The 20,004-nt window shown below is 41.1% G+C and overlaps 1 protein-coding gene across 3 annotated transcripts in view; it reads right to left on the bottom strand.

Moving 5' to 3' along the window:
* si:ch73-366l1.5 (FILIA-N KH-like domain-containing protein) overlaps positions 1–20,004 on the bottom strand; it is a 41,143-nt gene that overhangs the window by 8,538 nt on the left and 12,601 nt on the right. For all 3 annotated transcript variants that reach the window (XM_056251189.1, XM_056251197.1, XM_056251199.1), the window contains exons 3-4: positions 12,308–12,698; positions 484–586 (exon numbers count right to left, since the gene is read on the bottom strand). In XM_056251189.1, coding sequence (XP_056107164.1) covers positions 484–586; positions 12,308–12,698 — 494 coding nt within the window. The remainder of the gene's footprint in view (positions 1–483; positions 587–12,307; positions 12,699–20,004) is intronic.

Here is a 20,004-nt window from a genome sequence, read left to right as displayed (position 1 = left end):
CCAAGATCTGATATATTATTAATATTCTGTGTTTTGTGGATATAACTTAATTTATAGTTTTGACTTTTTGTTTTTACTTCATCATTATAATAGACCTGTGCTGACGTGGTTTGAAAACCTTTGGTCTAGGTCGTAAGAAGAAACAACACACACTTCTTCAGGGTAGACTGCATTTGTTAAATGGGAAAATATCGTCCCTCAAACTCAGGTGATGAAACCGGACACAAGTCCTTTACTGCAGTCCTCTAAATATGCACACGTCAGTTGCATATTCATTAACACCCGGAAAATTCAACACACTGCCGAGTCATTCTGACTAAAAAGTGTCACTCTGCATACTTCACATACACACTACACACTTCAAATGCTGTTCGATTCAAGCATTTCTAGATGTATATGAAGTACAAAAGAGTGAGATGTAGGTTTTGCTGCTGTGTTGCTGATGTTTCTGTGGATGGATTGAGGGAGAAGGGGAATACTGACCTTTGCTCCTCTTCCATCTCTTCATTGGTCATTCTCTTCTCAAACTTGGCGGTCCTCTTGTCACCGGCCTCGGCCTCGTCTGCCACTAAAGCGGCGGCAACATCTGAAGGAGAGGACGGCACATTTAACAATCAATGACCATAAGAGGAGAAAACTAACAGTGGGTGATGCTCCTTTTACTCTAGAGGATTTAAAAAAAAAATTTTTAACTGAACAAAAACACAGCTATATTGTGAAATATTATTAAAAGAACTGTTTTCTATTTTAATATATGTTAAAATGTAATTAATTCCTGTGATCAAAGCTGAATTTTCAGCATCATTACTCCAGTCTTCAGTGTCACATGATCCTTCAGAAATCACTCTGATCGGATGATTTGATGCTCAAGAAACATTTCTGTTAAAAAACACATTATTTGTCCTATATCCTCCATTGTTGCAGCTCCTCTCTTCCCGGACTGTCAGTAAAGCTCTGTTTAGTTCCCGTCTCTATGAAGCCCCTCCTTCTGAAAACACTGTGCTCTGATTGGTCAGCTGGATCAGTGTGTTGTGATTGGCCTGTTTGGGAAATGTCCCGCCCCTTACCATAACCATGAGTTTTAACACTATTAACTAACTCACTCAACCAGGCCCCGCCCCTTTATTTTGCGTATGCCTTGGGCGGGAATTATTTAAATGAGGGATATTGTGACATGTTCGTTCCCGGAAGGAAACTCCAGACTGCTACCAAATGGCCGCATTGTGCGACCTTTTTTCCTGCCGTTGCAAGTAAAAAAAATGTATCGGTCACACTGGCGCCACTACCACCACCGTTCATAGTCTCTGAGAAATAATTGACAGCACAGTGCGAGCTCAGATAAGGTTTACTCGCGGGATGATCTCGATCACATGACATGTTACTACACAGCACTGGGAGAACCAATGAGAAAGCATTTGAATTTGCCACAGTATTAATAACGTCACTGCGAGATCAAGTGGGAAGCGTTCAAATTCGGCTCTGTTATAAACCATTTCAGATCAAACCGAGCTGATGTGGAAACCATTGTGCCATGAACGAACAAGTTATTCAATTCACAAATCACCATATATTTTATGTAGTAACGCTAACTGTATGGTATTGTGTCAGAAATAGTCTAATATTTTTTTTACATTATTCATCTCAGGGTTCATGCAACCTTTTGAGAGTGAAATTCAAGCACCTTTCAATGGCTTTCAAGTGCTTCACATTTTCATATTAATGTGATTTTTAATGTGATTTGTAAAACTGTAAAAAGTTTAAAGATGTAGGAAAACTAGCACTTCATGGCATACAAACACGCATTTAAAAAGACATGAAATTACCGCTATAACCAGTAGAGGAGCACTTAATTGACTTGTTAGCCATTTCCACTCCCTAATATATGAAAAAAAATTAGGAAGTCACAAAAAAAAAAACTAAACCTTTTCTTCAAATTGTGACTAAATTGCACAAAGCAAGTGAAGAGCGCTCATTTTATAATCACTAAAGCTGTCGGTCAGAAGTGCGTTTCCCGAAAGCATCGTTAGCCAACTATGGTCGCAAGTTGCGTAGTTATCAGCGTAGTTCAAAGAGTCGGTGTTTCCCAAAAACATCGTTCCAACGAACATTCGCAGACAGCTTCGCAAAGTTGTGTGTTTGGAACGACAGCTCTCGAGCTGTGCTTAGAAGCAGAGTTTCTTGTTTGGATGACATCTGGACTCAATAAATCCGTATCTTGAGCAAAATAAGCAAACTGACATTACTTATCTCTTTTATTTAGAATACATACAAATGTCATTTACATCTTTGAGTTTGTCAAGGGATTTAAAGCGCCGTTTTTGAAGACTAGTGCTCTAGTACGTAAGAACGAGCCTATGATTGAATCTGGCAATAAAGCAAAATAACTGAAAATAATGAGGAATAGTCCTCAGATGCCATGTCCGTAATTTGTAGCAAAACATCTAGCGTTAATTCGATCTCAATCAGTTTCATTAAACGTAGTTATTATCCACCACGTGCGTGACGTCATTAACAAACGTGGCTGAACGACCACTTTGCGACAATACGGTTTCGGTAGTAGTTGATTTCTTCAACGATGCATCGCACTATGGTAGAGAAGCAGCGAGTTACGCACCCCAGTTCAGTATGATACTATAGAAGATCAATGGTACATTTAATTAGAGTAGAATATTTAACTTTTCCCTGTAAAAAAAGAAAAAAATGTTTTTACACGTTACTGTAGTTAATATACGTTAATTTAATTTAATCTCATTTCAAGCTCAGTGCTTTACTGTTAAATGTCCAATTAACAGACATGCAATATTATTGGTAACTGCACATTAATGCAAAACAATAGTCATTTTATGATTAAATTAACAATGAGTAAAAATCCCCCAGCTCCGGCTCTCAAGTGTTAGTCTGGAGCAATGGAGGCGTTTCAGGGAGTTCAGGGATATACAGAAGACCAGCACTCATGCTGTTTTCATCCTCAAACAGCAACATTACACACTAAAAGTTGAACACGGAAAAAGAGCAGAACATGGTAACCTTACTGACTCAAAGCATAACTTCCAGCCGAACACCTCTGTCTCCTATGAGAGGACCACACTTCATCTGTATGCAAATCGCATGTGTTAAAAGTGTCAGGCAACAAGACAGTGTCACGTAAGAGTTGAACCCTTCCTGTGTCCGGTTCCTAACCCAGATTATCAACCTACCAGCCTAATCCACTTGCAGGCCTGTCAAGTTATTGGCGCTGGCAGCTAGGAGGTCTTTATATTAATTCGAGGATAAAGGTTGTTCTGTAAATGCTGTTGACGGCTGAAGCCTGTTTCACACGCACCTCATATCTGCAGTATCTGCTGCTGAAACTGGGTCTGTTGCTGTTATAATTCATAAACTGACATGTGTTGGCACTGCAAACACTGCTCCTTTGCGAACTAGGGTTATGTCTGAGCACACCCACTATTCTGTCCTGGCAATGGTGTTTTGGACCGAGCGTTGACAGATAGCTAACAGAAATAAAGCTCCATCACACGTTCTTCTTTGTGCTTATGTGATGCACACTTTACTTTACTTAAACTAACACAACATTATTACAGTTGTTTTCAATATAAATTTATAACTTACGATCGTATCTACTCCAAGGATTAGACAGCAAACAATGACGTGCATCCAAAACACAGATCACAGAACGAGTCTCTTCTTCTATTGCTTTACGCGCTTCCTGTTGTGCTCAGTTGGGCAGTGTAATACCATTTTTCCCCACTAGGTGTCACACACACAATCTTCTTACTAAGAAAAACTAACACTACACAGAACACTCCCCACCTGGTATAACTTGGGTTATACCACTATGCATTCTGATTACTTGACAAAAGTAAGACTGTGTCACATATAGGTCTTAGGTATTCTCTGACAGTTCCCTGCTTAGCAGTCTTCACCATAACCTTACGAATTTTTCCATCAGATGAGACTACAGTCTTTGTTATGAGACCAACTGGCCACTCACTGCGCTTAGCTTCCCCATCTTTCAACAAGACAATGTCCCCTTCCTGAATACTATTCCTCTCTTCTGTCCATTTCCTTCTGGGTTGTAAGGTCGACAAGTACTCCTGCTTCCATCGCTTCCAGAATGAATCCGCCAACATCTGGACCTGACGCCATTGATTTTTGTGTAGGTGACCTAACTCAAAGTTTCCTGGAGGTGCTGGAGCAACACTAGCCTTCTGAGTTAAGAGCATCGCTGGTGAGAGCACTTGAGGCATCCCTGCATCTGTCGAAATTGAGGTTAAGGGTCGGGAATTCATAATGGCCACGACTTCAGCCATTAACGTTGTTAAGACCTCATGCGTGAGTCTTGTGGGAGTTTTCATCAAGAGAGCTTCCAGAATACGTCTGGCTATCCCAATCATCCTTTCCCACACTCCTCCCATGTGGGAGGAGTGCGGAGCATTAAATGTCCAAGTGCAGCCCTGATTTTGCAAGAAACCTTTCAACTCTGAGTTGCTACTCTCAATTTGTAGTTCATTCGCTGCTCCTACAAAATTCGTCCCTCTGTCTGAACGAAAATGTTTTACTGGTCCTCTGATAGCCAAGAAGCGTCGCAAAGCACAAATGAAACTTGACGCTGATAGGGACTCTATGACTTCCAAATGAACTGCCCTGGTACTCAAGCAACTGAATAAGACAGCCCATCGCTTGTTCTCAGTGCTGTGACCTCTTGTCTTGCGTATCACCACAGTGAATGGACCGAAAACATCAAGGCCAGTGTGTGTAAAAGGTGGATCAACAGAAACTCTGTCTGAGGGCAAAGCAGACATCTTTTGACTCTCCATTCTACCTCTCAGCTTCCTGCATAACACACATTTGTGAATGACATTTGAGATAAGTCTTTTGCCACCGACGATCCACAATCCAGCACTGCGTATCGCACCCTCTGTAAAATGACGGCCTTGATGAGCCACTTGATCGTGGTAATGCTGAATTAAAAGATCAACCACGTGATGGTTGGGTGGAACTATCAAAGGATGCTTCTCTGGATCTGAGATGTCAGCACAGTGAATGCGACCCCCAACTCTTAACAGACCTTTCTCGTCCACAAAGGGGTCAAGTCTCTGGAGTTTGCTACGCTCAGAGACTTTATTATACCTTATCAAGCTTTCAAATTCCTCTCTGTACACTTCTCGCTGTACAGTTTTGATTATAGTTGACTTAGCCTGTGATGTCTCCACATCTAAGGTTCCGGTACATTGATGCCATTTTCGGCAAATATTGTTAGATAGAGATTGTGAGAACGATTTTGCGATGTGAGTAAGTGTAGTGACAGCCCTCACCAAGGATCTCCAGCTTGAGAAACGTTCAAATCTGCTTGAGCCTAGTGACTGCTCTGTGATGTTAGTTGCCATCGTGTTCACTTGAGAGCGAATTTCAACATCCTCTTCTGCTTTGACAAGCCCATACGCCCCTTCTACACTACACGCTATAGGGCCACATTCCTCAATGAATCCTGGACCTGAGAACCAGTTGGTAAGGGATAAGTGGTCTGCTGCCACAAACCTAGTGGCAACATCTGCTGGGTTCTGTTCAGAACAGACGTAATGCCATTGTCTAGGTTCCGTGGTTTTCCTTATGCGTGCAACCCTATTGGCCACATACATGTGGAATCTTCGTGTCACATTGTGAATGTAACCGAGGACTATACGACTGTCTGTATAGAAATGGATGTCGTGAAGCTCTGTGTCAATTTCTCCTTTTATGAGTTCCATCAACTCAACAGCAAGCACCGCTGCACATAGCTCCAGGCGTGGAACAGTGTGAGCAGGAAAAGGGGCCAACTTGGATCTTCCCATTACAAACCCCACATGAGGCCGTCCATTCAAGTCTATTACTCGTAGGTACGCAACTGCAGCAATAGCTAAAGTAGAAGCATCTGAAAAAATGCACAGCTCTCTACGCTGAGCTCCGCATACTGAGGTAGGGACATAAGCTCTTGGTATCTGCAATCGATCAAGTTCAGCTAGAGATGAAGTCCATGCTTTCCATTTGTCTCTTTTGTCTAATGGAAGAATGGTGTCCCAATCCTGTTGTGTTGTTGAAAGTTCTCTCACAAGAGCTTTGCCTTGCATGGTGATTGGACAGACAAACCCGAGAGGATCATACAAACTATTGACAGTGGAAAGGATGCCTCTTCGAGTGAAGGGTTTGTGATCCTGAGAAGCTTTGAATGTAAAGCAGTCTGCCTTGAGGTTCCAACTTATGCCGAGGCTGCGTTGGAGGGGTATCGGGTCTTTTTCAAAGTCTAGGTTTTTGAGATCTTTGGCTCTCTCACAAGATGGAAAAGCTTCCATAACCGTGGCGCTGTTGGAGGCCACTTTATGCAGATTTAAGCTTGACTTCGCTAACATAGTCTGTGTGTGTTTTAAGAGATCAATGGCTTCTCTTTCAGTAGGGACAGATGTGATGCCATCATCAACATAGAAATTACGGAACACAAAATTCTTGGCGTCCGTTCCGCACTCTGATTCACCAAGCTCTGTCGCTCTTTTTAGAGCGTATATTGCGACCGCTGGCGAAGGACTGTTGCCAAAGACATGTACAGTCATTCTGTAATCGATGATCTCCTTTTCTGCACAGTTGTCTTTGTGCCAAAGGAAACGGAGATAGTTGCGATGCTGCACTTTTACTTTGAAACAATAGAACATCTGTTCTATGTCCGCCATCACCGCTATCTTCTCCCTACGGAAGCGCAACAGTACACCCAAAAGAGTATTGTTAAGGTCAGGTCCGCTCAGTAAAACATCATTGAGGGAGATCCCTCTACACTGGGCACTCGAATCAAAGACCACCCGAATTTTGTCAGGTTTGTGAGGATGGTAAACTCCGAAAATTGGCAAATACCAACATTCTTCCCCCGACTGCAGGGGTGGAGCGGGTTCTGCTTGCTCATTTTCAATCACCTTCTGCATGAAATCAAAGAAATGTGTTTTCATATTTGGTTTCTTTAGGAGAGTACGCTGTAATGAGTTCAGCCTCTGCATAGCTTGCTCTTTATTGTTTGGGAGTTGAATTCTTGGAGAGCGGAATGGAAGTGGCGCTGCCCAATGGTTATCCTCACCAAGATACACCTCTTTGTCCATTATGTCTAGAAATAATTTATCCTCCACAGATAAAGCAGCTTTATCATCCTCCGGAGATCTGAAGAACACATTCTCCTTCAAGCTCTTTGTATAGCTCTCACTGGTTTTTGAACATTGAGAACATGGTGGATCGGGCAAATATGACAAAAGAGGTGACTCACCCCGTTCTACGATGTTGATGCCTTTTATGCATGGAGAGAAGAATGAAGTTCGTCCATTTGAAAGTATATTGGTCTTGTAAGCGTTCACGCTAGACTGCCAATGAGTCCCATCGAGGCAAACTTCTCCCACTATCACCCAGCCTAAGTCCAAGCGTTGTGCATAAGGTGTGTTGTGAGGTCCGTTGTGCTGTTCACGCACTTTGTGCACACTAAGAATGTCACGTCCCAAAAGGAGAAGGATAGGAGCACTAGGATCTAAAGGTGGGATTTTATCTGACACAGTAGTGAGGTGAGGGAAACGCAAAGCTACCTCGGGCGTAGGAATCTCAGATCTGTCATCCGGTAAGGTATTACACTCTATCAAGGGCGGAAGAGCAACAACGGTTCTCCCATCAAGTGACTCAATTGAGAATCCACTTATTTTCCTCCCCGCCGTGGAGACTACGCCTGAACACGTTTTCAGTGTATAGGGGGAAGAACCGCTAACGATGTTGAACAGATCAAAGAACTGTGACTTCGCCAATGATCTATTACTCTGTTCGTCCAGAACAGCATAAATGCGTTTGGCCTTTCCGCGTTGATTAGAGGGGTAAACGTTTACAAGACAGATCTTTGAACAGGACTTGGGTTTAGCAGCATCCCCGCAAATCTCAGTGCACTTGTTGTTGATCTCAGCAACGTCCTCATCAGTTTTTTTCATAAATTGATCTGGTGTTGATACAGACGCTTCAATGGACCTCGGAGCAGGACCCGGATGCATGGCTGCAATGTGTCTATCACTGTCACATTCTCTGCACTTAATAGATGCTCTGCAGTCTCTTGCAACATGCTTAGTGGAAGCACAACATCTAAAACAGATGGACTTTTCCTTCAGATGAGCTTTTCGTTCGTCCAAGTGTTTGCTTCTAAAAGTGCGACACTTGTGAAGTGGATGAGTCTTATTGTGTAAGGTACAAACCTTATCTGGGTCTACATTCTCATCAGAGTTTCTTTCTTGGCTTGGTCGTGAAGCCATTATTTCAGTCTTTTTTACGAAGACAGATGTTCTGTTGTTCATCCTGACAGCTCCGTCGAATTTTGTGTTGTTCAAACGGCCAGTTGAAGCGAGTGCAAAACTAGGATCGTTTCTGGTTCTTGCTTGTCTACAAACAAATTCGACAAAAAAGCTGAATGGAGGAAAATACACATTATGGTCCTCCTTATACCTGGAACCTTGTGAAATCCATTTGTCTTGCAGGCTGAATGGGAGTTTTTCTACGATGGGGTTGACTCCCCTCGCTGTGTCCAAGTAAGTGAGTCCAGGTAAACGTCCACTCTCCTTTGCAGACTGCAGTTCAAGCAACAGGTCTCCAAGGTCTCTCAGACGATAGGTGTCTTTGTTTGTGATGTAAGGAAAAGCCTCAAGTCTCCTCAACATTGCCTGCTCGATGACCTCTGGACATCCGTAGCAGTCTTCAAGGCGACGCCATATCATTCGTACTCCTATGGCAGGATTGTTGACATGAACTGATTTAATTCGTTTGGCATGCTTAGACGAATCAGGACCAAGCCATCTGATGAGAAGGTCAATCTCCTCTCTGCTTGTTATACTGAGTTCACTGGTTACAGCTTGAAAAGATGTTTTCCACGCCCAGTAATTTTCTGGACAGTCGTCAAATTGAAACAGGCCAGAACTCACCATTTCTTTTTTCAACAGATATGTGGCGAAGTCCTTCGCCTGTGGTGGTGTTGGGCTAAAGCACTCAGCAGGGTCTTGAGAGGGCAGGCCTGACTCACGTGGTGTTCTTACAGGATAGTTTTGACACCTTACTTCATCAGTTCTATCTAATGGCTCCATTTTTACATTTGTAGGAGAACACTGGAAGTTGTGTTGAATTGTCTGTTCCTGCATCATAGGAATTGTGTCAGCATTCGATTCCTCCTTCACCATTGGAGGTGGTGAACTAAGTGAGCCTGCAATATAGCTCCGCATTACATAACTTGAGTTCTCACTTGTTTGTTGTGATTTAGTATTCAGATTAGGAGCATTTTGTTGTATCTGTGAGTGTTTCTGCACATACTCTCGGGTGCGTTCAGCTCTGCTCGAACTGTATGATTCTTCTTCTAGGTCGACACTTGCACCATCTCCATAAACTACAGCTTCGTAAACTTCTGCCTCTGTGGATGCTGCTACAGCTTCTTTCTGCAATTGTAACACATATAAATCAGCCTCAACCTCTGCTTTTCTACGAGCCGTTACAGCCAGTGTTTTCTGTTGATTCTCTTCGATTAGAGCTTTTTCTCTCATCATGATGGCTTCCTTCTCTGCATAAGAAGCTTTTACTTTGCATGCTGCTGCTTTAGCTCTTGCTGTGGTCGCAGCCGCACTAGCTGAAGATCTACTTGAACGATGTGATCTGCTTGACCGTGATTTTGCTTCTAGCGTTTGGTCAGCTTCCTCTGCCTTCTTTTGAGCCTCTGACTCGTCCATCTTGTTATTGTAGTACTGACTGTAAGCTGGATTAAACTGTGTTTGGTTGTCTTCACCCGCCGTGCAGACGATCTTTTACTATTCTGTCCTGGCAATGGTGTTTTGGACCGAGCGTTGACAGATAGCTAACAGAAATAAAGCTCCATCACACGTTCTTCTTTGTGCTTATGTGATGCACACTTTACTTTACTTAAACTAACACAACATTATTACAGTTGTTTTCAATATAAATTTATAACTTACGATCGTATCTACTCCAAGGATTAGACAGCAAACAATGACGTGCATCCAAAACACAGATCACAGAACGAGTCTCTTCTTCTATTGCTTTACGCGCTTCCTGTTGTGCTCAGTTGGGCAGTGTAATACCATTTTTCCCCACTAGGTGTCACACACACAATCTTCTTACTAAGAAAAACTAACACTACACAGAACACCCACTGATGTCTAGATGTAAACACAGCAGAATCCGCAACCTAGAGGCCAATGTACCGCTGGGAGGACAAAGCAAGTGTGTGACCGGGACCCAGTTACACATTGGCGTCAATTTACAGCCGCAGAGCACAAAGAGGCCGTGTGTTTGAGTGGGTCGCCCCATGAGTGTTTATCTCTGCCAGCACCTACAGCCCTGCTCTGAAAACACTCGCTCTCATGGAGTATAATAAAACATGCTGCTCACGGGCAGACATGACGAGAGGAATGTGAAAGACTGCAGAAAGAAAAGGGATACATATAAATGCTTTCCCCTCCAGAATATACATTTCTTAGAGGAAATGGCTCCTTGTCGAAACAGAACGACATCTTGTTTTATTAAATTTTCCTCTGACGCATCTCATTTGTGATCACATTTTTGGTAACACTTCACAATAAGGTCTCATTTATTGAATTTAGTTAATGCTAACATGACCTAACAATGAGCAATATATGTTTTAAAGCATTTGTCAAACTTTGTTATTGTCAGTTAGTAAAAAATTGAAATGTTTATTGTTCATGTTAGTTCACAGTGCATTGACTAATGTTTACAAATGCAACTTTTGATTTTAATAATGCTAGTTCTGTGTTAGCATAAATAATACGATTTTAAAAATCATGACAACAAACCAAACAAAACCCACAACCGAACCAAAATCCCAAAAGAAGGAAATCAAAATAAATGAAAACAAAACCTTAAAAAAAATATACTAAAACTAACTTCAAACAAAACTAAATTAAACCCCCAAACAAAACCAATCAAAAACAAAACCCAAAAACTAACCTTAAACAAAACCAAACTAATGCCCCAAACAAAACAAACCCCCCAAAACTAACCTCAAACAAAACAAAACTAAATCCCCAAACAAAAATCAAAAACACCCCAAAACCCCAAAACTAACCTCAAACAAAACTAAATCCCCAAACAAAACAAACCCCCCAAAACTAACCTCAAACAAAACTAAATCCCCAAACAAAACAAAACTAAATCCCCAAACAAAAATCAAAAACACCACAAAACCCCAAAACTAACCTCAAACAAAACAAAACTAAACTGCCAAACAAAACCAATCAAAAACAAAACCCCCAAACTAACCTCAAACAAAACAAAACTAAATCCCCAAACAAAAATAAAAAACAACACAAAACCCAAAAACTAACCTCAAACAAAACAAAATTAAACCCCCAAACAAAACAAAATCAAAAACCAAACCCCAAAACTAACCTTCAACAAAACTAATGCCTCAAACAAAACAAACCCCCCAAAACTAAACCCCCAAACAAAACCAATCAAAAACAAAACCCCCAAAACTAACCTCAAACTAAACTTTTTAATGGCGGGTGCCAGTGTTTCGCATGCGTTCGACCAATCCAACCCTGTAGTTCACTAATGTTAGCAAATTAAACCTTATTGTAGTGTTTTCAAAAGCTATGGCTTATGCAGCCCAGCAATGACGTCACAACATCAAATATCTACTAGTGACCAAAAAAATACAGTCTTCACTGTAAAAAAAAGAAAAGAAGAAAATTTAGTGTGAACACCTCATAAATGTGCTTTTTAAAAATTCATAAAAACAAGACAAACATGTAAAAAGTTGGAGTTTTGTTGATTGGCAAATGAAGCGAGTAACAAGTGTGTTACTGTGTAATAAGACATGCAAGTAATATTAATAAGGATTCTGGTCTGGTATAAGGTTAGTTGCAGGTAATTGTGCATCATTTACTGAAACTATGAAACTACTGAACTAGCAAGTTCATGCAACATGTTACAAGGACACTGTAGAATCAAGTAGAGCGAGACTGCTGAAAAGGTTCGACTGAAATATGAAAGCAACGCGGACCAAAGCCATCTAAACGAAACGAAAACAGGAGGTGATGTAATAAGATGTGACCACATTCAGCCCAGAGCACATTGTTTTGTCCCGTCGCAAAATATAAAAGTGGTTTAATTTGTTTTGTGTCTAAGTTTGGTGTTAAAAATGACACATTGAGCGAACCAGGACTAAATGTATCATTGTCTTTTTTTGAACAAAAGATCCAAGAGAAACAAAGTGTGAACACACCCTAAGAGTACCGATGCATCATACCATTATTCTCTAGGACCTCTGGAAGGGATTCGGCCGCGGGTGAGCTCTCGGGGACGGGCACAGATGCTGCTTCGGGGGCGGATGGTGGCTCTGGGACGGGCGCTGGTTCAGGGGTTGGCACAGAAACAGGTTTTGAGCTGAGTGCAGACGGTTTTTCTGGGGCAGGCACTGATATTGGTTCGGGGCTGGGTTCAGGGATGGGCACCTCTGGGACAGGTTCAGGCACTGGTTCTGGGACAGACTCCTTCACTGGCTCTTCTACTGGGGCAGCCAGTGGTTCTGGTGACTTGGTGGGAGCCTGCTCAGGCACTGGCTCTTGCACTGGGACGGGCTCTTCCACGGGTGCGGATTCTACGGCTGCTTTGGATACAGGCTCGGGCTCTGGAGCTGCCTGTAGAAATCAGAGGTAGAGCAATAGAATAATAGTCATTTTATCTCATGTATATGCATCAGTGTCAAACACAGCTGATAATGCAGTACATTTAAGGTATTAGGGCTGCACGATTAATCAAAATTAAACCGGACACGATTTTGCGAAGTGAAGTACGGCTCTGTGATCAGTTGTAAATGCTGCTCCTGAAAGCCAGAGGGCGCTCTCTCACACACACACACACACGCCAAATATGCCCCACCGCAGAAGTACGATAACGCACATCATTCCAGTAAATCTCTATGGGCATCATACTATCTGTAGCTGAACAAACGGAAGATTGAAACACTTTGATTAAACATGACTAATGAACACACAACTATGACAATATATGATTTATATGAGTTCTTCAGGCCTTCTTGAGTATTTTCATGATAATAAAGTATATTTATACTTCAATTCTAATCGACATAGCCTTTACCACTGTATCGAATACTATGAAATAATATGTTGTATGCCTTATTCTGTGTAAGAAGCACATAAGGATCCTCAACTGTCGTTATGAAGTGAGTTTGGAGTAAAACATGTTATTAAAAGTTGTCTTTTGTTTGACAAGAGGTTTGGAAAGTGTTTTTTTCAAATGCGCATTATAAGCGACTCAAACTCGCAGTGCTTTCAGATGGAGCAGCGTTTACTGCTGATCACAGAGCCGTACGTCACTGACAAGCTGCGCATAAAAAAAAAAAATCAAGTTTTCTTGAAAAATAAATAAGCCAAATCGGTTTAAGCCTGATTTCAGTTCAATTCCGATCAGTCGTGCAGCCCTATAAGGTATGTTCATTCATTATTTATTGTAATTAAATGAAATGGGTTTTTTTTTTCGGAGAAAATAATCATTGGATTCTTTCTATGTAAAAAAAATTATGTTTATTATGTGGGACACTCGTGATTAGCTTGTCTTCTAATTAGTGCTGGGCAAGTTAACGCGTTATTATCGCGTTAACGCATTTATTAATTAATGCCGACAATTTTTTTATCGCGCGTTAACGCAGAGGTTTTTTTATTATTATTTTGAAAGTCCGTTGCTCACTGCCTCTGAATACACATAGGCCTACAGTCAAACCATGATCACAGGAGGGGTGGGATGTTGGTCAGCCAGCAAATAACCCACCCAAACAAGCAGTGGAGAGGCTTTGGCAGGTTCTCTCAGGTGAACAGAAAGGGAGACAGCGCTCCGCGAGTGAATGACAGGCGCTCTATGGATAGTAACCATGGCACCGGCTTCTGTGCGCTACGCAGCTGTAGCCTTTTTAACTTAAATTAAAATTATACATAACTTTACCTGATGGCCTGCGTTTAGTTTAGCGGGGATGCTCTGCCATGTGAATTCCCTCCTGTTGATGTCCTGATAACTATTTAGATTCTGGAAACTCACAAACAGCGAGCCGAGGATCAGTCTCTCTTCCAATGATTTGTGCTGCGCGTCGTGTACAAAAAAGTTAGACAATTCAACTTCGGCAACGCGCGGGCGCGTGCGTGAGGCGAGCATGACTGCAACAGTTTCACAGGAACGCACCCGCTTGTCGCTTTACCTGTGCTCGACCACTTCACCTCACTCTAGGCTGATTTATACTTCTGCGTCGGACTTACGCCGGAGCCTCTACGCTATAGACAACGCGTTGGTTTTCATTTATATATCTGCGTCGTTGTCCGCGTTGACGCGCAATTACACATGAGGGAGAGTGTGAAACCCGGGGAGCGGTTCTAGCAATCACAGCGCTTGCGGTACGCGTAGAATTGACGTTACATTTTTGGAGAGATGCACGTCAGGGTACGCGCGCTACAGCTACGGCGTGAGTTCGATGCAGAAGTATAAATTGGGCTTTACCTCTGTTTAATGTAATCTTACGTGGGAAACCATGGCATGCCATGCCCAAACCTAAGCTGCTATCAGAGAAGTAACGTTGGTCGACTTATATCTGTAGTAGTGATCATGACCCTTTGACTACATAGACTGTTTCTGCTGCTCCCTGATACAAGATACCTGTTCAGAAAAAAACCCCAAGAAAACTGGACTCATTTTAACAAGCTAGATAAAAGGTAATGCCCTGGCAGTGGCAAATAGCTTTGTTTAAATATTTGATTTGATTACATTAATGTTTAAGTTGAGATTTACAAGAAATATTTTATTGATACTGTGTAAAGGGAATACTGCTGGTATAAAAGCACCTTATTTGTTTAAAGTTTTTGCAAACCACATGTTATTGCACTTTTGTAGCAGTACATTTAAATCAAAAGTGCGCAATACACTACTAGAATTCATTATTCAATTTTGCGCGTAATAATGCGATTAATCGCAAGAAAATCATGCGATTAATCGCGATTAAATTTTTTAATCGTTGCCCAGCACTACTTCTAATGCAACACTTCATGAAGTGGTTAATTCATGTAAGTAGAAATAATATACATTTTAAAAATGACAACAAACTAAACTAAACTAAACTCTCAACCAAACAAACTAAAAAGGAATCAAAACAACCCCCACACACAAAAAAAATAAAATAAAAATAATAATCAAGCAAAAACAAACCCCAAAACAAAACTGAACCTCAGATTAAAAGTATTCAAAACAAAACCCTAAAAAAGCCAAACAAACCACAAAACATAACTAATGGTGCGTTCAAGTCCTCCTGGGGAAGTTCGTACGTACGAGGTGGGAAGTCGTGTTTACGACGGCAGTGCGTTCAAGTCACTTTCGTCGGAGGAAGATGCCGGAGTACTGTCTCTTAATTAATTACACAAAAATACAGTAAGGTTCTTAAACTCTTGTTCTAGAAAATGAAGAACAAAGAAATTTTTATCGGATGTAGTTTGTTTTTTATGTTTTTAATTAATTTATGAAGCCACTTCCAACTTTATCGTGACATGTTGCACTGTTATATTATAAATGCCATCAAATTCGCTTAACTGCGCTGTAAATAAGAAAACCTTGACAATATCACTGCATAATATTTAAGTATTGTGTTATTCCGCCATGTTTCTCAGTGACACGCCCACAACTCGTAAAGATCGGGGCTTAGAGAAAATCCCGAGCTCCCCACTGGTATTTACAACATTGTGGTGGCGTTCAAGTGCGTTCAACTCGTAAATACGATCTATACGAGATGACTTGAACGCACCATAAACCCCAAACCAAACGAATTAACCCCCCCCCCCCCCCCCCCAAAATATAGCCAAACCACAAAACATAACTAAACCACAAACAAAATGAACATAAACCCCTAAATAAAGTAAAACAAACTCCCCTCCAAAAAACTAAACCCAAACAAAACCAAAACAAAACTAAATCCAAAACATAACCAAACCCTAAACAAAACGAATATAAAAAAATTTAAAAAACTCCAAACAAACCCCAAAACCCACAAAACCAAAACTTTACTCTTGAGTTTCTATGTAGAAAAAATGTGTTTATAATGTGGAACATCTAAAAACCTCAGGATTAGCTTGTCTTCTAATTCATGTTAGCAGAAAGAATTTTCTTCTTCTTTTTAAACACGACAACATGCAAGTTATAAACATCCCATCCATACATTGGATACAGAATACCGGTACGTCACAACTTTGAAGCCACTGAATTCAAACATTGATTCAGCTCATTCTGCAAGCGGAGGGCACTAGAGCATCTGTGTGACAGCTGTCATCTGCAGTCGCTCCAGCCTTAACACACACCTGCTGTTCATGACAAGGGGACAGAGCTCGTCCAAACACACAGCACTGCTTCTGCTGGCCATGAATGCTCTCAACTCAACCACTTACATGCACATTAACCCAGCGAGAAACAGCTGTGCAAGCCTTCCAACTACCAAGTGACTTCTTGACCATTCCCTTGGTGGACTTTTCCCTTGGTGGACACTTTTCTCCCTACTATTGTTAATCAAACTTACTAAGGATTTGAAACCCGTACTAATACTACCATACTCGGTAACATGACCTTAATCGTACCGCAGCACCATTTTACACCATACAAGAGCAAAGTGGATACTGGATTGAATTGGAGTCTGTAGGGATTAAGGTTATCCAGAGAGGTTAAATTTAGGATTAACTGTAGATTTGTGCCATTATTAGATTAGGTGATCCAGAATGTCAACAACAAGCTGGTGAAAGGGAATGCCAAGAAGAATGAAAGTAATACTAACAGAGCCGCATTTCCTAAAGAAAAAAAAAATTAGCAGCGTTTCCCCATTCAAAACTTTCATTCCTGATATTTAGCTTTTTCGGGTGGTTGCCGCCTAGGCCTTGCTGTAAATTTGCTGAGGCATTCTGAGTGATGCAATGCTCTTGGGTTGCAATGCTGTTGCTAGGGTGCTCTGAGTGGCATTGCTATGCGATTGCAAACATATTCTGAGTTTTCAGTGTTGCTATTCAGTTGCTAGGGTATTCTGAGTGGTTGCCAGAGTGTTGCTATCCATTGTTACGTTATTTTGAGTGGTCGATAGAGCTGCTGCGCAGTTGCTAGGCTGTTCTGAGTGGTTGCCAGGGAGTTGCTATGCATTGTCAAGATATTCCGAGTTAAGATATTCTAGCAACACCATGCTGTTGCAAGGGTGTTCTGAGTGGTTGCCAGGGTGTTGCTATGCATTGAGGAATTTTGAGTGATTATTAGTGCTGCTGAACAATTATAGGGTGTTCTAAGTGGTCGCCAGGGTGTTGTTATGAATTACGATATTTTGAGTGGTTGATAGTGCTGCTGCGCAGTTTCTAGGCTGTTTTGAGTGGTTGCCAGGGTGTTGCTATGCATTAAGGTATTTTGAGTGGTTCATAGTGCGTTTTGAGTGGTTTCCAGGGTGTTGCTATGCATTTACTAAGGTATTCTGAGGTGTTAGTGTTTCCATGCAGTTGCTATGATTTTCTGAATGGTTGCCATGCTAAGGTATTCTGCAGTTGCTAGGGTGAAATGAGTGTTCAGTTGCCAAGTCTCTGGTATTATGGCCAACATATATGGCTCTGGTCCCTCCTTCAATTCAAGTCTGAGGGATTGTTTTTGTGCATTTTATTGTCCACCAAATGAAAATGATGAATGGCTAAACATGACAAGACAGCTGCTACCAGAAAAGCAACTCTTTTCCCTCCCTGAAACCAAACTTTATCGCTAACAGAATTTTGGCATCCGCTGAACACCAGCAGATGGTTCCAGCATTCCAGCTCGCACAAACTAATTTCTGATGTGTGAGGGTAAACCCTCAAATTGAAAAAGTCTGCTACCAGATTCCAGAGCAGAGAAATTAGTCAAACGACCGAGCACAGTCAAATCCAAAAGGCCATTAATTAAACTATCAAATTCACCGATTTTAACCCGCTTTGTATTGCTACAATGTCGGTAGTATATGTAAATGAACAGTGTTTACTCGTTCTCGGTGTTACCTGGAAAGAGGAATTTATGTTTATTCAACAAAAGGGAAGACAACAAACCCTTTTTCTCGGTTTTCTCTAGTCAGGTATCTCCAATTTCAAAAGATTTTTTGCGTTTTTACCACATAGACAGCCAAGTTTTATTGAAAACCCATTTTGTGCTGGCTTGTTTCAACCCATGTTTGGGGTCAAATATGGACAAACCCAACCATTGGTTTAAATTAACCCTAAATTTTAGGTTACTTTACTTTCATCATTTACTTTCCCAAATGTCAATGAAAACATAAAATAAGGACAAACCTAGAATTTAGGTTAATTAAAACCAATGGTTGGGTTTGTCCATATTTGACCCAAACATGAATTGAAACAACACAGCATTTTTAATGAGAGTGTGATAAAGTATGTGAATTACACTTTTTTTAAATGATGGGATCCTAAAGCAATTAGCCACGAGAAGCTAATAAATCCACCAAATTATACAGTTTATTAGACTAACATTAGACTGTTTATGGTTGACAAGCAACGTAGGAACTTGGCACACTGAAAGAAACATTCCAGGTTCAAGATAAGCTCTAGCGTCAGCATTAAAGACATGCTGTTGATCACCACAGAAATCAAGTTTCAACAAACAATGCTTAAAGTCTATGGATAAACTTAAAAAATGTAGCTTGTTTTGTTTTTTATAGAAATGGTTGTATTTAAGAGCATAACAAATTCTGACACTATAACTGAGACTTCAGTTGATGTGAGGTTACACATTTTATCCCAACATATTTAGAGCCAGAAGAGCTCAGTTTACATGGTATCAACATCTCACAATGTTTTCCTTTTCCTCCAACACCTAAATAAAGTCACCTAATGTCCCGCAGCACTCTGTCCCGAGACAAACACATGAAAGGCGGCAAGGGAATTAGGGCAGCTTTAGAAGGATTCTTCCTCGCGGTGATGTCTGCCAACTGTCCATTAGTCCTGATGCTCTTAGAAAAGCATGAACAACCTGTGAGGATGTCAGACGGCAAAGGATGTCATCTCAGGCTTAACTGTCATCTCAGATCCTCTGGAAAATGTAGATGTTGCCACAGACCTTCTGTATGGAGGTCAGGGCGAGAATACATGTTTGAGAGATCACCAATACAAACATATCCTGAGGTTTTATAGAGGCTTTATGTCTTTATGCTTCTTCTTTAACTTGTCTCTTGAGTCACATATCTATCAAATATAGAGGTAAACTCTCAAAATATATAAAACGCATCATTCCGACTGACACAGCAACATAAATTGTGGCTAATTTGATTTGAGAGCGACAGTGATGGGCAAGATTCTCAGGATAAATAAAAAAATAAACACTTTTTCCGCTTTAAATGTCAGTTATTCATGTAAAGATGATCTTCACTTCCTTATTTCCACATTGCCAGCAAGCAAATAATACTTAGGCAGTGTGCCAAAGCATCTCGAATAAGCTCTCATTGTATAACTCATTTATGGAAAGCATTTGCACTAAATTAATTCTCCACAAGACCTTCAGCCCTGCTTTGAATTCTTACAAAAAGGTCATTGTTTCACAGGGCCCATAGTCGTCATGTACAGTCAGTGTCTGCCTACTAGCATACTGTACTGCATTGCACCATTGTTTAGTTAAGGGACATCACCACTTGTGGCTGAAAGGGCAAGACCTGCATCCGAAATTGCATACTTCCCTACTATATAGTAGGCAAAAAAAAGTAGGTGACAAAAGTAGTATAAGTCTGTATTCAAAGTACTCATAAGAGAGACAAAAAGTACTCGGATGATCTACTTCTTCCGGCGAGATTCTGAAGTGTGCATACGATGGACGCTTTACTGTCCCATGAGGCCACAGGATAGGATTTTTGAATGTCAGTGAAGCGACGTAACTGGTAGGTCACATGATAATGACAAC

Source organism: Rhinichthys klamathensis, unplaced genomic scaffold (genome assembly GCF_029890125.1).
Source record: "Rhinichthys klamathensis goyatoka isolate OS25496 unplaced genomic scaffold, OSU_Roscu_1.1 h1tg000004l_1, whole genome shotgun sequence".
NCBI classification, from domain to species: Eukaryota; Metazoa; Chordata; class Actinopteri; order Cypriniformes; family Leuciscidae; genus Rhinichthys; species Rhinichthys klamathensis.
This window is presented reverse-complemented; position numbering and strand designations above follow the sequence as displayed.